The sequence below is a fragment of the Cherax quadricarinatus genome, chromosome 39 (genome assembly GCF_038502225.1).
Source record: "Cherax quadricarinatus isolate ZL_2023a chromosome 39, ASM3850222v1, whole genome shotgun sequence".
Taxonomy (NCBI): Eukaryota; Metazoa; Arthropoda; class Malacostraca; order Decapoda; family Parastacidae; genus Cherax; species Cherax quadricarinatus.
This window is the reverse complement of record NC_091330.1, coordinates 2,496,947-2,518,208: the sequence shown is the minus strand read 5'-3', so window position 1 is coordinate 2,518,208 and position 21,262 is coordinate 2,496,947. Positions and strand designations below refer to the sequence as shown.

Genomic DNA, 21,262 nt, shown 5'->3' with positions numbered 1-21,262 from the left:
ACAGGAGGAGAATGAGGTAATCAGTCCCTCAGCCTTGAGTCGATGTGGTCAGTCCATCAATCTTGAATAGAATACGGCATATGTGCGGAGGAGCTTATAAACCGTAGGCAGGAGAGGTGCAGCAGTCGTAGGTGGTGTCACATTTGTTCAATACTATCACATTGAACAAATGTGACATCACCTACGACTGCTGCACCTCTCCTGCCTACGGTTCATAAGCTCCTTCTCCGCACATATGCCGTATTCTATTCAAGATTGATGGACTGACCACATCGACTCAAGGTTGAGTTACTGATTACCTCATTCTCCTCCTGTTCTTCAAGATTCTCCTTTGTATGGACTGATGAAGCCACTGTGTGGCAAAACGTTTCCTCAATAAAGATATCCAAGAGTTGCACATGTGTCTAATTTATCAACGTGTCGGTTCTCTGAACCATTAATCTACAATATAAAACACTGCTTGTTGAATTAGTACACCAAACAGGGACTAGAATGAAATTAGCATGCAGCCAGCAGTAACAGCCTGGTTGATCAGGCTCTAATGCACCATGAGGCCTGGTCACAGACCGGGCCGCGGGGACGTTGACCCCGAGAACTCTCTCCAGGTAAACTCCAGATAAAAACCACACGGTACAGATGTCATCCCAGCCAGAGTAGAAACATTAGGCATGTTTCTTTCCACCTGTTGTCTATGTTCCCCATCAGTAAAATGGGTACCTGGGTGTTAGTTGACTGGTGTGGGTCGCATCCTGGGACACTGACCTAATTTGCCCAATATGCAGAGCATAACGAGGGGCTTTCTATATAGTAGTATGTCATTGTTGCCAGCTAGGCCTGTATACCATGTACATATACTTGCAGTAAATAAAGATATAATTATTATATTATTATTATTATCTCTGGTTGGCTGAACATAAGATGTTGGGATCCTGTGATCACGTAGTATTTACCGGTGAACGTAGTCTAATTATGTCAGTGTCCGGCACTATCACATTATTATAACAGTATGAGAGATACACTTTACAAATAATGGTCATAACCAAATTTATCCAAGTCAGTATACTGTAAACTGTTTAAAGCAATTCTGTCTCTGAGAAAGAGGTTTGATCAGTACATTTACACTTGTTCAAAGTTACAGTATTGTGTCTGCCAGAGGTAAGTATACATTTTCCTCCTTTGCATAGGTGTTAGTCAGTATCTTCTGGCAGCATTTAAATACAGTACAGTATTCATATACTATTAAACGGTCCAAACAAATCAACGTTCAAATTCGTAGTGCTACAAAAGTAGATCTACTTTTTTTAACATACGTATTTTCAAATGTAACAAAAAACAAATGTAGATAAAAGTTTTTCTTTTACACGTTTTCAAATGTAAAACAAAAAAGAAGATCTACATTTTTTTACATACTTTCAGATGTTGAAAAAATGTATATATACGTTTGGACCATTTAAGGGTTAAAGTATAGTAGTGATACAATGTTATAAATAGTTGTAAGTATTTATGCATTAGATATTTGTGAAATTAGTCAGAAGTTGATTGGTTATTGATATGAGTATATTGATGACATAGAAAAACATTTTAGCCATCTGCAGCCTGGGCTCTATTACCCGGCAGCAACGTATACGTATTGGCCTGTATTCTTGTAATAAATAATACATATTTTGTTTTCAGTTAAGTAAATTAAATATTTGTAATATGTACATCCAACATTATACTGTATGTAATTACTACAATTCAATATATAGCTATTCCTACATTATCTGTTTATAATGATCTTATTATTATCAGCTAAATTAACAGGGGTATGTAAAACAAAGAATCCCCATACTATACACATAAGTCATGGAATTGCCCATACATTAAAATAATGGAGTACATATACATATTATAAGAGTGGTGCAGACAAGTAATTACTCCAAAAAATCTTTTGATTTGCACTTAGAGTTAGATGTTAGTTCATCCACAGAATTTGTTGTCTCCGGATACCATATAGTATTGCATATGTTTAGTATTGAGTGATCTTCAACCACATGGCCAGCTAGCTGTAATAAAATTCATTCAGCTAGGTATGTTTCTGTACACCATAGGGAAGTTAGCATAACACAGTAAAAATCAGTGGCCCAAGATTTCAACTGCCTCCCAGCATACATAATGGAGATTACCCGTAGACCCCTAGCTGTCTTCAAGGGAGCTGGACAGGCACCTAAAATCAGTATCTCACAGTAACAGCGTGATTGATCAGGTCCTAATCCTGGTCATGGACCTGGCAGTGGGGGCATTAACCCCTGGAACACCCTCCAGGTATACACTTAGAGGATTTCTTATTTGGGGGTATGCTACAGTTTAAGGGTTAAATGGCAAAGGTAAAGGTAATAGATCAACAGTAGAAATAATGTACTGATAATATGTAACAGTGTGTACATAGTATTTATTTTTTATTATTAAAAAAATAAATACTATGTATTATATAAATACATAGTATTTATATAAAAAGAAAAATAAGAGCCACAGTAATGTGGCCGGAACAATTCACAAAACACACTCAGTTACGAAAAAAAGGTAAGACGATGTATCAGTTCATTTTGGAACACTGTCAAGTCATAACTCAGTTATAAACCAGTGTCAGGTCACATCTCAGTTGTGACTTGACACTGGTCCAGGATAGATAGAAACATCTTTACTTTCTTTTCAAAAGCTTGGGTATTTTGTGAATTTATATAAAATAATAAGTGAAAATGGCTACTGCAATCTATGTAAGGCAGGCCCTGTTTATACAGCAGGTTAGGTTCCAGGCTACTGCTGTAACACAGAAATTGCTGTAAAGTGAATCAGCCTTTTTTTCACTTTCAAATGTGTACAAAAGTTTGATAACATGTTTATATTATCATATATTAAGTGAGCCAGTAGAGCTAGGCCTAAAAAATGCATGTGTAGTATACACATTATACCCTGAAATATTTTCATCCTTATCTTATAGTGAATGGTGAATATATTTATTGTAGGAAGTCTGAATACATGAAGATTGGGTATACAGTGGACCCCCGATTATCGGCCGTAATCCGTTCCTGAAGGTCGGCCGATAACCAAAATGGCCAATGACTGAATTAATATTTCCCATAAGAATTAATGGAAATACAATTACTTCATTCCAAACAAAAATACAGTGGACCCCCACCTTACGATATTATTTCATTCCAGAAGTCTATTCGGGTGCCAATATAGACCGAATTTGTTCCCATAAGGAATATTGTGAATTAGATTAGTCCGTTACAGACCCCCAAAAATACACGTACAAAAGCACTCACAAAAATACACTTACATAATTGGTCGAGTTGGGAGCTGATCGTAAGGCGGGGGTCCACTGTATTCACACAAAAAAATATTTTTTTTTTACAAATTTGTAAGTATTACATACCTTTATTGAAGGCTAATGCTGGCTTCTGGAAGATAGAGAGGAGGAAAGAGGGAGGAGTTAGGGGTTATTTCCCTTCTGTCTTTTAATGCCACTAGGACCAGCTTCAGAGTCACTGGACCCCTGTCCCACAAAATAACTGTTCAGAGTGCTCTGTTTCTGGCATCTCATAAGATTTCCCTGAAGTGGGACAGGTTTTTGTCACTAAGCATGTTGCAGATATGGCTTGTTTCAGCTTTGTCAGGGTGGTGTTTCTCTACAAAAGCTTGCACCCTAGTCCACATTGCATACACCTCTTTAGTCTGAAGAAGGCACCTCCTTCACTCCCTCTTCCTCCTCCTCTGAAGCAAGTTCCTCAGCTGCAGTCTGTTGCTGTTCAAGTTAAAGCTCTTGCAGCTCTTCAGTGGTAAGCTCTTCCCTGTGGTCCTCCACTAACTCTTCCACATCCTTGCCACTCACCTCCAACCCCAGGGACTTCCCCAGTTCCACAATAGAGTCCACAGGGTCGGCAGGGTCAGGGTCACGGCGAGCCTCAAACCCCTCAAAATCCCTCTCTTGGACACAATCTGGCCACAGTTTTCTCCAGGCAGAGTTCAAAGTCCTGGAAGTCACTCCCTCCCAAGCCTTACCTATAAGGCTTATGCAATGGAACTTTCTTTGGAGCCATGGTTACTTATTTCACAGTTGCACTGCAAGAAAAACCACTAAAAACAATGGTAAACAAGCGAACTGTTTGGATGCATGAGCAGAGGCTTCCTCAGCCAGCGAGAGACAAAGCCAAACTGAAGCACAAGCTGCCCCAGCTGGCAGATGGACGCATCCAAAATGGCTGATAACCAAGCGAACGGCTGAAAACCCAACCGATAACCGAGCTGGCTGATAACCAAACCGGCCAATAACCAGGGGTCCACTGTAATTGAAAACTGCAGCATTAGCAAGACACTGTAAAGTGAAGCACTGTAAAGTGGGGCCTGCCTGTATGTTTTTTTTTTTTTTTTTTTTTTTCAACAAGTCGGTCGTCTCCCATCGAGGCAGGGTGACCCAAAAAAGAACGAAAATCCCCAAAAAGAAAATACTTTCATCATCATTCAAACTTTCACCACACTCACACATTATCACTGCTTTTGCAGAGGTGCCCAGAATACAACAGTTTAGAAGCATATACGTATAAAGATACACAACATATCCCTCCAAACTGCTAATATCCCAAACCACTCCTGGTCACAGACCGGGCCGCGGGGGCGTTGACCCCCGAAACTCTCTCCAGGTAAAGTGCAGGCATTGTACTTCCCATTTCCAGGACTCAAGTCCGACTATATGAAAATAACCGGTTTCCCTGAATCCCTTCACTAAATATTACCCTGCTCACACTCCAACAGATCGTCAGGTCCCAAGTATCATTCGTCTCCATTCACTCCTATCTAACACGCTCATGCACGCTTGCTGGAAGTCCAAGCCCCTCACCCACAAAACCTCCTTTACCCCCTCTTTCCAACCCTTTCGAGGACGACCCCTACCCCTCTTTCCTTCCCCTATAGATTTATATGCTTTCCATGTCATTCTACTTTGATCCATTCTCTCTAAATGACCAAACCACCTCAACAACCCCTCTTCTGCCCTCTGACCAATGCTTTTATTAACTCCACACCTTCTCCTAATTTCCACACTCCGAATTTTCTGCATAATATTTACACCACACATTGCCCTTAGACAGGACATCTCCACTGCCTCCAACCGTCTCCTCGCTGCTGCATTTACCACCCAAGCTTCACATCCATATAAGAGTGTTGGTACTACTATACTTTCATACATTCCCTTCTTTGCCTCCATAGATAACGTTTTTTGACTCCACATGTACCTCAATGCACCACTCACCTTTTTTCCCTCATCAATTCTATGATTAACCTCATCCTTCATAAATCCATCCGCCGACACGTCAACTCCCAAGTATCTGAAAACATTCACTTCTTCCATACTCCTCCTCCCCAATTTGATATCCAATTTTTCTTTATCTAAATCATTTGATACCCTCATCACCTTACTCTTTTCTATGTTCACTTTCAACTTTCTACCTTTACACACATTCTCAAACTCATCCACTAACCTTTGCAATTTTTCTTTAGAATCTCCCATAAGCACAGTATCATCAGCAAAAAGTAACTGTGTCAATTCCCATTTTGAATTTGATTCCCCATAATTTAATCCTACCCCTCTCCCAAACACCCTAGCATTTACTTCTTTTACAACCCCATCTATAAATATATTAAACAACCATGGTAACATTACACATCCCTGTCTAAGACCTACTTTTACCGGGAAGTATTCTCCCTCTCTTCTACACACCCTAACCTGAGCCTCACTATCCTCATAAAAGCTCTTTACAGCATTTAGTAACTTACCACCTATTCCATAAACTTGCAACATCTGCCACATTGCTCCTCTATCCACTCTATCATATGCCTTTTCTAAATCCATAAATGCAATAAAAACTTCCCTACCTTTATCTAAATACTGTTCACATATATGCTTCAATGTAAACACTTGATCTACACATCCCCTACCCACTCTGAAGCCTCCTTGCTCATCCGCAATTCTACATTCTGTCTTACCTCTAATTCTTTCAATTATAACCCTACCGTATACTTTTCCTGGTATACTCAGTAAACTTATTCCTCTATAATTTTTACAATCTCTTTTGTCCCCTTTCCCTTTATATAAAGGGACTATACATGCTCTCTGCCAATCCCTAGGTACCTTCCCCTCTTTCATACATTTATTAAACAAAAGTACCAACCACTCCAACACTATATCCCCCCCTGCTTTTAACATTTCTGTCATGATCCCATCAGTTCCAGCTGCTTTACCCCCTTTCATTCTACGTAATGCCTCACGTACCTCCACCACACTTACATTCTGCTCTTCTTCACTCCTAAAAGATGGTATACCTCCCTGGCCAGTGCATGAAATTACCGCCTCCCTTTCTTCCTCAACATTTAAAAGTTCCTCAAAATATTCTCGTCATCTACCTCTGGTGGCCTGGTGGTTAACGCTCTCGCTTCACACGGTGAGGGCCTGGGTTCGATTCCCAGCCAGAGTAGAAACATTGGACGTGTTTCTTTCCACCTGTTGTCTATGTTCCCCATCAGTAAAATGGGTACCTGGGTGTTAGTCGACTGGTGTGTGTCGCATCCTGGGACACTGACCTAAGGAGGCCTGGTCACAGACCGGGCCGCGGGGGCGTTGACCCCCGGAACTCTCTCCAGGTAAACTCCAGGTAATACCTCCCTCTCCCCATCTACTAACTCCCCTACTCTGTTTTTAATGGACAAATCCATACTTTCCCTAGGCTTTCTTAACTTGTTTAACTCACTCCAAAATTTTTTCTTATTTTCATTAAAATTTCTTGACAGTGCCTCTCCCACTCTTTCATCTGCTCTCCTTTTGCACTCTCTCACCACTCTCTTCACCTTTCTTTTACTCTCCATATACTCTGCTCTTCTTATAACACTTCTGCTTTGTAAAAACCTCTCGTAAGCTACCTTTTTCTCTTTTATCACACCCTTTACTTCATCATTCCACCAATCACTTCTCTTTCCTCCTGTCCCCACCCTCCTATAACCACATACTTCTGCCCCACATTCTAATACTGCATTTTTAAAACTATTCCAACCCTCTTCAACCCCCCCACTACTCATCTTTGCACAAGCCCACCTTTCTGCCAATAGTCGCTTATATCTCGCCCGAACTTCCTCCTCCCTTAGTTTATACACTTTCACCTCCCTCTTACTTGTTGTTGCCACCTTCCTCTTTTCCCATCTACCTCTTACTCTAACTGTAGCTACAACTAAATAATGATCTGATATATCAGTTGCCCCTCTATAAACATGTACATCCTGGAGCCTACCCATCAACCTTTTATCCACCAATACATAATCTAACAAACTACTTTCATTACGTGCTACATCATACCTTGTATATTTATTTATCCTCTTTTTCATAAAATATGTATTACTTATTACCAAATTTCTTTCTACACATAGCTCAATTAAAGGCTCCCCATTTACATTTACCCCTGGCACCCCAAATTTACCTACTACTCCCTCCATAACATTTTTACCCACTTTAGCATTGAAATCCCCAACCACCATTACTCTCACACTTGATTCAAAACTCCCCACGCATTCACTCAACATTTCCCAGAATCTCTCTCTCTCCTCTACACTTCTCTCTTCTCCAGGTGCATACACGCTTACTATAACCCACTTTTCACATCCAATCTTTATTTTACTCCACATAATCCTTGAATTTATGCATTTGTAGTCCCTCTTTTCCTGCCATAGCTTATCCTTCAACATTATTGCTACTCCTTCTTTAGCTCTAACTCTATTTGAAACCCCTGACCTAATCCCATTTATTCCTCTCCATTGAAACTCTCCCACCCCCTTCAGCTTTGTTTCACTTAAAGCCAGGACATCCAGTTTCTTCTCATTCATAACATCCACAATCATCTCTTTCTTATCATTTGCACAACATCCACGCACATTCAGACTTCCCACTTTGACAATTTTCTTCTTATTCTTTTTAGTAATCTTTACAGGAAAAGGGGTTACTAGCCCATTGTTCCCGGCATTTAAGTTGACTTTTGCAACACGCATGGCTTACGGAGGAAAGATTCTTATTCCACTTCCCCATGGATATAAAAGGAAAAGTAATAAGACCAAGAACTATTAAGATAAAATCAAAGAAAACTCAGATGAGTGTGTATAAATAAACGTGTACATGTATGTGTAGTGTGACCTAAGTGTAAGTAGAAGTAGCAAGACGTACCTGTAATCTTGCATATTTATGAGACAGACAAAAGACACCAGCAATCCTACCATCATGTAAAACAATTACAGGCTTTCATTTTACACTCACTTGGCAGGACAGTAGTACCTCCCTGGGTGGTTGCTGTCTACCAACCTACTACTGCCTGTATGTATATTGATTTAATTTACTGTACTTCACAGTTTTACCCCTTAGCTCTATTCTTTCATTTTACTATAATGAAGTTGGCATAGTACATTATACTGCATTTTTATGAGTAATTGTATGGGCTTAATATATGCAATTATATGTATGTATTTATGAAGTGTACAGTGTAATATATAATTTTTCTGTATGATAAGAAAAAGCATGAATTGTTATTTTTGTAACCCTTTATTTATTTATTTATTTATTTTTTATTTGAACATTATACATAGTTGTACAAAGAAATAGTGATTTGGTGTACATGCCAAAAGCCCCTTGTATGCAGAGCATTATGGGCAGGCTTAAAATTAACTTAAGATTAACTAAGCAATGATATATTCAGTGGTAAAAATTACAGTTTGAACATTAAAATGGTATAAAATACCGACAGGTTGTTAGGTAAGACACATATGCAACAGTTAGGTATCTTTATTTTGAAACGTTTCGCCTACACAGTAGGCTTCTTCAGTTGAGTACAGAAAAGTTAATGGAAGCAGAAGAGACTTGAAGACGATGTAATCAGTCCATCAATCACCCTTGAAGTTTTGAGGTGGTCAGTCCCTCAGTCTGGAGAAGAGTATTGTTCCATAGTCTGAAACAGTATTGTTTCAGACAATGGAACCACCTCAAAACTTCAAGGGTGATGGACTGATTACATCATCTTCAAGTCTCTTCTGCTTCTATCAACTTTTCGAAACATTTCGAAATAAAGATACCTAACTGTTGCATGTGTGTCTTACCTAACAAAAATTACAGTAAACAAATTACAACATGAAGTACAAATGAGTATTTCAAATAAGAAGCATTAAAGTTGTACAAATTTGTAGCGTAACAATGTATAATATAATTGAATCAGATCGAGTAAAATCAATGATTTGTAGTACAGAAACAGGTCATATGGCCATTACTCATGAAATCGTAATGACACGATTGCAAACAAACCATATCCCCTCCCGTGGTATGGTTCATATGGTCATTAAATGAGTTACTGTGCATTCAAGAGAATGGAGTATTATTAAGTAATGTAATTAAAAAACATAGTTTGACAGGGTCACAGGTTATACATTTACGAGATTCAGTTTTATAGTACACTAAGCCAATTACTTTTTTACAGGCACAATGGGTAATTGGTCATCTAAAAAATCTGAGACAGCTTCAGCATCAACATATAATGTATACCAGCCCCCTAGCAATGCACAAAGTTCATCTAATGTGACAACTGCATCATCAGGAAACTATTCAGGGCATAGTAACAATACAGCCCAAACAACAGCATCAAATATATTCCAGTCTTCTCCACAGCCACCTAGCATAACACGAAGTTCATCTAGTGTGACAACTGCATCTGCAGCAACACATTCAGTGCATAGCTATAATACATCCCGAACAACAGCGTCAAATGTACAGACATCACAGGTACCGGTGTATGTCACGGTTCAAAGAGACATTCCAGTGAAGGCTCAGCAGATTATTAAACACAGTGCAAATTCCTATATAATCCCCAAATTACAGCAGAGTGAGAGGTGGCAGCAACAAGAGATTAATAATCCTTTCAGTAGTTTACCAGATAAATTTGGTTTAAGGATTTGTCCTCAGTATAATAGTAAAACTGGTTGCAGGGCTGAAATTTGTAGAAGACTTCATGTTTGCCTTTACCAGGTTATGAAGAAATGCAACAAAGACAACTGTGAAAAGGATCATTCATTTACATCAAATCATAATAACATGATCCTTAAAATTTTTTGGAGGAGGAGAGATTTTAATATAAATTTACTCACAGAAATTCTCCAAAACAATCACAAAGCCAAAAAAAATACAAAGCAAGAACAAGATGACTGTATTTGTCTTTATAATATTATGAGAAAGTGCAACAGGAAACCTTGCTCCCAAATTCATTCTAAGAAATCATATCAGTGGGAAGTAAAAAATAATGCAGGAAAGTGGCTACAGTTTTCTTACAAACAAAGTGATTACTTAGAAAGTATATATTGCGATCCATCTCAGGATTCTGTTGAATTGCTTCCATTACCATCAGAGTTGCTAAACCATAAACCATTTCATGCACTTAAATGTCTCCTGGCACAAGGCCAGTCATGGGAAGTTGATATGGAGAGGATGAAGCTTTTCGCAGGAAGTCTCAGTTATTGTATACGTAGACTGTCAACACCATCTGACATCACATCTGACTTTCATATGGCTTGTCGTTGGATCTGGTACTGGCAGGATGATGATAATTTATGGAAACCTTACACCGATGGTACTCGAAAGTTTTTTATTGTAGCTCTCAGTGATCAGTTAGAATACCATCTACACTTTGGTCATGGCACATTCAATGTTACACTTGGTACACATACCTATGTTATTGATACTCAAGATATGATTCAGAAAAATACAGAAACAGGTAAGATACGAACAGTACGGAGAAGACCAGTTTGTACGATATTTGAGGATAAGGTAACATCATTTGATAAAATGTTTTCAACATTGCCCAGTGACAAGAGATACATGCTATTTCCTGTTCTTCCTTCAACTTCAGAATTTGTTTTTATAGAGAAAATGATAAAAAATACTCTCCCAATGGCTAATTTAAAAATACAGAGAATTCAGAATGATCATTTATGGAATGCATACCAGAATAAAAAGAGTCAGCTTTTAGCTCTATATAATGACTTATCACTGGTGAATGAACAGTATCTCTTCCATGGAACAAAGCATTCTGTAATTGATCAAATTTGTTGTGAAAATTTAGATTGGAGACTTTATGGTAGTAATGTTGGCAATGTATATGGCCGGGGAACATATTTCTCAAATAAAGCTAGTCTGTCAGATAGTTACAGTGAGACTAACAATTTAAATCAAAAAGCACTCTTTGTAATATATGTATTGGTTGGTACAATGACAGTTGGAAATTCTGGTATGACATTGCCTCCTACAAATCCTGAAACGGGGAGATGTTTTGATACAACATGTAATGATAAACTAAAGTCTGAAATATTTGTTAAGTATAATAGAGATGAATATTATCCAGCTTATATAGTGAAGTATTACAAGCCCACATGTCAGTATTAAATCAACTGGCCTTGGTTACTTACAGAAACAAGAAGGAAAGACAAAGTATATTACTGTACTGTGTGATGTACAATCAGCTGCTTAATATTAAATTTGTTGATTTAAGTGCATCTGCTGATAATGGCTAGGAATTTCCATGCAGGACTCCAGTGCTTTATAAGGTAAACACAAAATTACTTTGCCTGTTATGTAGAAGTCTAGTCAGTCAGGTAAATTCAAAATTCAAATTCAAATTTTTTATTTCTTTTATATAGTACACTTGTAATATTGAAATTTAGATCAGCAGTTGCATTTGTATTTACCAACATTTACAATAACTTCCACAAACATTATAGTAAATTGTTCCATTAAAACTTCCAACAAATTGCATGCAAACAATTCCATTAGTGGTTAATAGTTTATTTTAAGGCTGCTCAAAATACTCTTCATAACTAAGGGCTTTCCATAATGAAATAAAATTTATCATTTATCATTTGGTACTATACTGTATCACTTGCAGGAGTTAGTAGGAGCTATCATGTTCTCAGCCTGATACTACACTTTACTCCAGCCAAAGCAAACAACATAGCAGTATGTACACTACTTATTCAGATTCAAAATTTATTTCTTAATGATAGGTAAGCTTGTTGAACATAAACTATGTGAGTAATGTGTTCATCATCTTGTTTATGTGCCCCTACTTTGTCCCAGTGACAGTTTCACTGAAAATTCCTGTGATATGTATGCTCTGCTTGGTCATTTCTAGTGCCTTAAACCATTGTATCTCTTAGCACTATAAGCAATTAGATATTAGTAAACAAAAAATCTGAAGGCAGGTTTCCCCTCCTTCCTGTTGTGTATTTTGTGTATTATGTGATCTTATACAATTTTAATGAATGTTATGTTCTTGCACAATTGTTACAAGGATGGGTTAACATTGTATAGAAAAAAAACATAATTATACATAGCATTTTGAGCACTTAAATTAAAAATAAAACTAATTGAGTTGAATTTATAAATTTACGTCATTTGAGACAAGTGCAAATGTTACAAAACAGTTTTGCTGAAAATTGTGTTTTCTTTTTTTTTGGGTGGGGGGGGGGGAGAGGGGGCTTCATAGATATAATTATGCTTTAGCAATGGCAGGAGGTATTCAAGATATCCACACACATTATTGTATCTAATGATTTTAAGTCTGAAATTGGATGCTTTATCCAAGTTTCAAAAAGTTAGAATGATAATTTATAAATTTTTCTTTTAATTTTTTTTTTTATGCACCATGGCTATGATTTGCATAACATTCTACATGGCTAGATTGAGATGTTGATCTGATACCCCACTTAACAGGATGGTTACTGTTAAAGGGTTCTTGATCCAAGGATTGGATCTACTCTTACAAGTTTAGGAATAATATACATGTATACCAGTTTTGCAGCATTAGCCGTGAGTTTGACTTCGACCCTTCTAATAGGTCTGTAATTACTTTTAGTGACACTACTGTACTGGACAACCATCACACAGAATGGTGCAGTTTTAATCCGATTGATGACTGTAGAATATAACCACACCACACATTCAGCACTACATGGTCACTTCATACACACATCTGAGTGATAACAGCAGTGCAAGACAGTAACACAAGAGAAGGGCATAACATTAGCATTGAACAGCATAATACTGTACATCAAGATATATACAATATACTATGCTCAATGCATTTACACAGGCAGTGGGACACCATCAGCTATGTTTAATACTTGAAAGCAGGTGCAGTAGACTGGAAAAATTATGCAAATTATAATGGGGAAGTGCTGAACCCTAAGGGGGTCACATAGCACCTAGCAAGGCCATTAGGTTTGATCCAAGGAATGGACCTTTTCAATTCCTTTGATCATGAGCCTGTATTTGGCATCAAAATACCTTCCTGAAGGGTGAGGACAAGCATTCGTGAAGTGGTGCACATTCCCGTTGCAATTCATCCTCATACCATAGTTAGAACACTTGATTATAAACACTGTATGACCCTTTTGGGTTTAGCACTTAATGTGATTACACTGTTATTGGTTATCAACATTTTCCACTTTGGCAGATGCTCTCCCTCTCCCTAAATACCATAAGTTTCCTGCATTTCTATATAATTTGCTTATTGCTGATTAACTCATTACTTAATTCACAGGGAAATGCTAAACCTGTAAGGGTCATACAGCATGTGTAATTATGTGACCATGAAGTCTTGTAATTTTCATTACCAGTGAGTAGGGGATTTCCACTTTGCTAAGCTTGATAATTTATTTTCCCAATTAAATATAAAAGATGGCAGTTTTCCAGTCTTTAACTATACCTTGAAATGAGCAGCTTATTGACAAAACATCCATATAGTACCTCTTCATTGCAAATGTTTAGTATTTAAGTTTTTATCAATACTGTATAATGAAAGGAATTACCAAGAAATCTAGTAGTGCTTTGGGTAAATTTATTCTATTCCTACCTTGTCTCAACCCCTCTCAGTTTGGATTCAGGACTAATAAAAGCACAAATGATGCTATTGTACACATGCTAGAACTAATATACACTGCTCTCGAGAAGAAAGAGGTCCTACTGGGAATCTTCATTGATTCACATAAAGCTTTTGATACAGTCAACCATGATTTGCTGCACATTAAATTAACACACTGTGGTATAAGAGGGCACTCCCTCAACTACCTAAAGTCATACTTTAGTAACAGAAGCCAATGTGTGTACACAAATGGAGCTAACTCTTCCACACAACCAATTACAGTTGGGGTCCCATAAGGAAGTGTCCTTGGCCCTCTCCTCTTTCTCATTTACATCAGTGACCTACCGAATGCATCACAACTACTCAAACCCATATTATTTGCAAATGACACAACATACGTCTTCTCACCCAAACCCAGTCATGCTGGCCAACACTGTTAATGCTGAATTGCAGAAAATATCTACCTGGATGATGATTAACAAGCTTACACTCAATATTGACAAAACCTGTTTCATTCAGTTTGGAAACAGCCACAAATCTACTGCTAAACGGATCACCCATCACAAGACATACAGAGGGAAAGTTCCTAGGAATCCACCTTGACAGTAGCCTTATTATTATTATTATAATCAAGGGGGAAGCGCTAAACCCGGAGGATTATACAGCGCCTGGGGGGGATGTGGAAGGCATTCAGGCTTAATTCGGGGAACTGGAGCACAGATCCAATTCCCTAAATCAAGAGCCCCTCACCAACATCAAGGAACCTTCCTTGAGGGGACAGTAGCCTTAAATTCCAGACCCATATACAACAAATTTCAAAGAAAATCTCCAAGACATACTATCAAAGATATGGTACTATGTTCCACAATCAGCTCTCCTTACACTGTATTACTTGCTCATCTACCCTTATCTCACCTATGGAATTTGTGCATGGGGGCCAACAACATTAAATCACCTAAGACCACAAATAACCCAGCAAAAGGTTACAGTCAGAATGATAACAAATTCCCACTCCAGACAGCATACTCCACCAATATTCAAGTCTAAAACTACTCACCGTAAAGAACATCCATACTTATTCTTGTGCCTGCTGCATACATAGAACACTACACTCAAACATAAACCCTTCACTCAAACTTCTCACCAACCTCAACAGGACGCATGACCATAACACAAGACACAGGTCACTTTTTGATTACCCCAAGTCCACATCACACTGTGTAAGAACTGTGCACATAAAGGGTCCCAAAATTTTAAACACATTACCAGTAAATACTAAAGTAACCTGGTCTGAACATCAATTTAAGACTTCTCAAAAACCATCTACTCATCCTAAACTAAATATTCAATACTCAATACTTAAATTTACCAAAAGATCTCCCAATTACCTAAATCTTAACACTTCAAAATTTAAATACCCAAGGTTCATTTTTTTTTTTTTATTATCACACTGGCCAATTCCCACCAAGGCAGGGTGGCCCAAAAGGAAAAACAAAAGTTTCTCCTTTCACATTTAGTAATATATACAGAAGGGGTTACTAGCCCCTTGCTCCTGTGTAGTATAAATACCTTCACAAAACACTACTGCCTTGCACCATATTGTAGCATTCTCATACTGTAAACTACTTTCACCAGTGCTCAATATTATACTATTCCAATAATGTAACTTAAATATTTACTATTGATATACACAACCTTCAAAATACTTTCAAATTGTCCCAGTGTAATATCCCCAGATTGTAACTTTAGTTAATTTACTGTCTGCTTTAAATAAAAACAGATGTACAACTTAAACTATGATCAATTTCTCTGGTATTTAGTCTGTAAGCCATTAATTTAGTCTGCCCATAATGCTGTGGCATGATAGTGGCTGTCTTTGCGCTGCAACTCATTATTGTAATTTCATAATCTCACTGTAAACTTGCAAAGAAATAAAAATTGTACTGTATTGTATAGGGAACCAGATTTAGAATAATGTTTTGAGGGCTGAATCAAAACACCACTCCTGAAACAGTTTCTTCAGATCTCGCCTTGCTTTGGTTGGGAAAAAAAGACTAATAAAAAAATGAGGTATATTTTAAAGGTAAGAGCTCTGAATACTGTAAACTTTATTTGTATTTACAGTACAATCGTAATAAATAGGATTGTACAGAAATGATAGAGTCCTGTTTGTTTACTAAATAACTAATAGTTGCAGGAAATTGGTCATTACAATTAAGTGCTGACAAATTGCATAAGTTAAAATATTCACCTATGACACTACCTTAAACAAAAAAAATAAACTAGTTTTAGTTTATTAAGTCTCACCTACAATATTATCATCAAAATCAAGTGCTAAACCCACAAGGGTCATACAGCATTGATCTATAATAACAGACGTGTCACACCAATTTAAAATCAGGCATTTTGCTATAGTTATCTATGTAGCTAGATGATTATAATAATAATAATAATAATAATATGTAGCTAGAGAAAATCGAAGGAAGGGGGAGGGCAGTGAGTCAACTGTATATTGAATTTGTCATTTTGAAGTACATCTTTAAAAATTAATCCTTAAATTGTCAGTGGGAGTAAAATGAAGATGTATTGTGCAAAAATATTTTCTTTTTGCCCAAAAATTGGCCGATTTAAAAAAATTGAAAATAGTTAAAAACTTGCAAAATTAGAATGTTCTGAAAGTGACTCCTTATATGGTAACATTGTTGCATCTGCAGGCTTGCAGTTGTGTACTGCATGTTTTTTACTTTTTTTTTTTTCAATTCTTTTCAGCACCTGGAGGATGTTCCAGGGGCCAGCGCCCCCACAACCCAGTGCATGACCTCACCGAGGAGTTTGGAGAGTTTTATACATGAACCATGTCCGTTCTTCAGTGTTGGTACATACATCATACATTTGGGCATATTTTTTTAGTAGAATGAAATTATGTAATGCTTCAAAGCATGGTTCTAACATGGGAATTCATGCTCTTCAATGACTGGTTGCATCAGGACCCTTTCCTGGGTATTTATCAGTGATCTGCTTAATGGTATTTCATTGAATTTTTGGCAAGCTGGTCTATTACCCATCTTCATCAGGTACATATGAGCAATCAGCATGACAACATCGAAATAAAAACACTTAAGCAGTATTATGCGATCCTTTATTGACGTTTCACCCATGCAGTGGGCTTTATTGTCACAAACAGATCTACCTGGGTGAAACATACATGGCTATATATAGAATGGGACCTAGGTAGTAGGTTAGTAGACAGCAACCGCCCAGGGAGGTACTACCGTCTTGCCAAGCGAGTGTAAAACGAAAGCCTGTAATTGTTTTACATGATGGTAGGATTGCTGGTGTCCTTTTTTCTGTTTCATAAACATGCAAGATTTCAGGTATGTCTTGATACTTCTACTTACACTTAGGTCACATTGCACATACATGTGCAAGCATATATATATACATACCCCTCTGGGTTTTCTTCTATTTTCTTTCTAGTTCTTGTCTATTTCCTCTCGTCTCCATGGGGAAGTGGATCAGAATTCTTCCTCCGTAAGCCATGCGTGTTGTAAGAGGCGACTAAAATGCCAGGAGCAAGGGGCTAGTAACCACTTCTGTATATATTACTAAATGTAAAAGGAGAAACTTTCGTTTTTCCTTTTGGGCCACCTCGCCTCGGTGGGATATGGCCGGTGTGTTGAAAGATATAGAATGGGAATGCTGGGTCAGGTGAAGAAAGGTGCAAGTGACCCAGCATTCCCATCCTATATATAGCCACATGTTTCACCCAGGTAAATCTGTTTGTGACTTGATAAAGCCCACTGCGTGGGTGAAACGTTGTCAATAAAGGATCACATTATACTGCTTAAGTGTTTATATTTTCATTGTGTCGGTATTTTATACCATTTATTTCCAAATAGGGAAATCAGATCAAACAAAAATGATCCTAAATGGATGAACAATAGATTAAAATATCTGATTGGTCAAAAGAGAGGCATATATAGGCAAATCAAAAGAGGAGAGGGGCAATTAAGAAATCGATATATTCAGTTAAAGAGAGAAATAAAAAAGGGAATTAGAAAAGCAAAAAGAGATTATGAGGTTAAAGTTGCAAGAGAATCGAAGACTAACCCAAAAGGATTCTTTCAGGTATACAGAAGTAAGATCAGGGACAAGATAGGCCCACTCAAAAGTTCCTCGGGTCAGCTCACTGACAGTGATAAGGAAATGTGTAGAATTTTTAACACATACTTCCTCTCGGTTTTTACACAGGAGGATACCAGCGATATTCCAGTAATGATAAATTATGTAGAACAGGACGATAATAAACTGTGCACGATTAGGGTCACAAGTGACATGGTCCTTAGGCAAATAGATAAATTAAAACCTAACAAATCCCCAGGCCCTGATGAACTGTATGCAAGGGTTCTAAAGGAATGTAAAGAGGAGCTTAGCACACCTTTGGCTAATCTTTTCAACATATCACTACAAAATGGCATGGTGCCAGATAAGTGGAAACTGGCAAATGTGATACCTATTTTCAAAACAGGTGACAGGTCCTTAGCTTCGAACTATAGACCAATAAGCCTAACCTCCATAGTGGGAAAATTTATGGAATCAATAATTGCCGAGGCAGTTCGTAGCCACCTTGAAAAGCATAAATTAATCAACGAATCTCAGCATGGTTTTACAAAGGGGCATTCCTGCCTTACGAATTTATTAACTTTTTTCACCAAGGTATTTGAGGAGGTAGATCATGGTAATGAATATGATATTGTGTATATGGACTTCAGTAAGGCTTTTGACAGGGTCCCACATCAGAGACTATTGAGGAAAATTAAAGCACATGGAATAGGAGGAGAAATTTTTTCCTGGATAGAGGCATGGTTGACAAATAGGCAGCAGAGAGTTTGCATAAATGGGGAGAAATCAGAGTGGGGAAGCATCACGAGCGGTGTTCCACAGGGGTCAGTGTTGGGCCCCCTGCTGTTCACAATCTACATAAACGACATAGATGAGGGCATAAAGAGCGACATTGGCAAGTTTGCCGATGTCACCAAAATAGGCCGTCAAATTCATTCTGACTAGGACATTCGAGCACTCCAGGAAGATTTGAATAGACTGATGCAGTGGTCGGAGAAGTGGCAGATGCAGTTTAATATAGACAAATGCAGAGTTCTAAATGTTGGACAGGACAATAACCATGCCACATATAAACTAAATAATGTAGATCTTAATATTACGGATTGCGAAAAAGATTTAGGAGTTCTGGTTAGCAGTAATCTGAAACCAAGACAACAGTGCATAAGTGTCCGCAATAAAGCTAATAGAATCCTTGGCTTCATATCAAGAAGCATAGATAATAGGAGTCCTCAGGTTGTTCTTCAACTCTATACATCATTGGTTAGGCCTCATTTAGATTATGCTGCACAGTTTTGGTCACCGTATTACAGAATGGATATAAATTCTCTGGAAAATGTACAAAGGAGGATGACAAAGTTGATCCCATGTATCAGAAACCTTCCCTATGAGGATAGACTAAGGGCCCTGAATCTGCACTCTCTAGAAAGACGTAGAATTAGGGGGGATATGATTGAGGTGTATAAATGGAAGGCAGGAATAAATAAAGGGGATGTAAATAGTGTGCTGAAAATATCTAGCCTAGACAGGACTCGCAGCAATGGTTTTAAGTTGGAAAAATTCAGATTCAGGAAGGATATAGGAAAGTACTGGTTTGGTAATAGAGTTGTGGATGAGTGGAACAAACTCCCGAGTACAGTTATAGAGGCCAGAACGTTGTGTAGCTTTAAAAATAGGTTGGATAAATACATGAGTGGATGTGGGTGGGTGTGAGTTGGACCTGATAGCTTGAGCTACCAGGTCGGTTGCCGTGTTCCTCCCTTAATTCAATGTGACCTGACCTGACTAGGTTGGGTGCATTGGCTTAAGCCGGTAGGAGATTTGGACCTGCCTCGCATGGGCCAGTAGGCCTTCTGCAGTGTTCCTTCGTTCTTATGTTCTTAACATCGAGGTGGAGACATGTTGGTATGGCACCTTGAGGCAAACTGTTCCCACAGTGCCCTACATGGGCAAGGATTTTTTGTTGGTGTGAACATCAGCACAGGCCTAACATTCCCAATCACTCATTTACAACACTGATCTACATGCATGGCAGTAAATGCACCCCCATTGATCATGTGGCAGTTTAAGGTTAATAAATGGCTTCCACAGATACTTGGTTGCTAAGTTAATTTTTTAACCCCAACTTAGAAATATACATACCCAACAAGGTATTGATATAGCTTATATTAAAAACAGTAGGGACATTCATTATTATTATAATCAAAAAGAAGCGCTAAGCCACAAGGACTATACAGCGCTGCAGGGCAGGAAGGAAGCGAGGGCATCAGGTGGCAAAAGGGAGATGGACGAGTACGTAATAGGTTACGGATAACAGCGGGGTAGTGGATGGTGAAAGGGTAAAGGGCAGCAAGAGACTGAACTAGAAAGGGCTGAGGGGAGTGCGAAAAGTATCAGAGTTTGTGGAGTAAATCAGTCGTTGTCAAGAAGTCGATGAGAGAGTCAGGATTAAAGGAGGGTCCATCAGCAAGAAGGAAAGGTAAAGAGAGAGTAGTAGAACGAAGACGACGGAGGTAAATTCTGCGTGCTCGTTGATAGAGAGGGCAGTCTAACAGAATGTGGCTAATCGATACTGGAACTTGACACTGCTCACAGAGAGGAACAGGGTGCCTCTCCATGAGATACCCATGAGTAAGACTAGTGTGCCAATGCGAAGGCGGGAGAGAGTGGTCTCCCAACCTCGGCACTGATGACAAGAAGACGGCCAGTAACCTATGCTCGGTTTAATAGAATGAAGTTTGTTACCGAGCAGAGTTGACCAACGTTGTTGCCAACGGGTGCAAAGGTGGGTAGTTATTGCAGCAAAATAGTCCAGAAATGGAACACCTCGATAGGAAATTGGTAGGTCATGTACTGCTGACCGCGCATCAGTGTCTGCCTGTTCATTGCCCTGTACGTCGACATGACCAGGGACCCAACAAAAAACAATATCTTTATGTTTGGTAGAGATACGGCGTAGCCAAAGTTGGATACGGAGAACGAGGGGATGAGATGTATCAAATTTTCGTATAGCCTGTAGAGCACTAAGGGAGTCTGAGACTACTACAAATGATGACACAGGCATGGATGCGATACGAATAAGTGCTGCAAGAATGGCATACAGTTCAGCAGTAAAAATGCTAGCTGAAGATAGTAAATGCCCCCGCATGACGCTGTCCGGAAACACTGCTGCG

General features: G+C 38.4%; 1 protein-coding gene across 2 annotated transcripts in view; it reads left to right on the top strand.

The window, feature by feature from the left end:
* LOC128696279 (protein mono-ADP-ribosyltransferase PARP12) overlaps positions 1-13,945 on the top strand; it is an 18,345-nt gene extending 4,400 nt beyond the window's left edge. For both annotated transcript variants that reach the window (XM_053787449.2, XM_053787450.2), the window contains one exon: positions 9,540-13,945. In XM_053787449.2, the coding sequence (XP_053643424.1) occupies positions 9,545-11,494 (1,950 nt within the window). In that variant the 5' untranslated portion in view covers positions 9,540-9,544 and the 3' untranslated portion in view covers positions 11,495-13,945. The remainder of the gene's footprint in view (positions 1-9,539) is intronic.
* Positions 13,946-21,262: the final 7,317 nt, after the last annotated feature.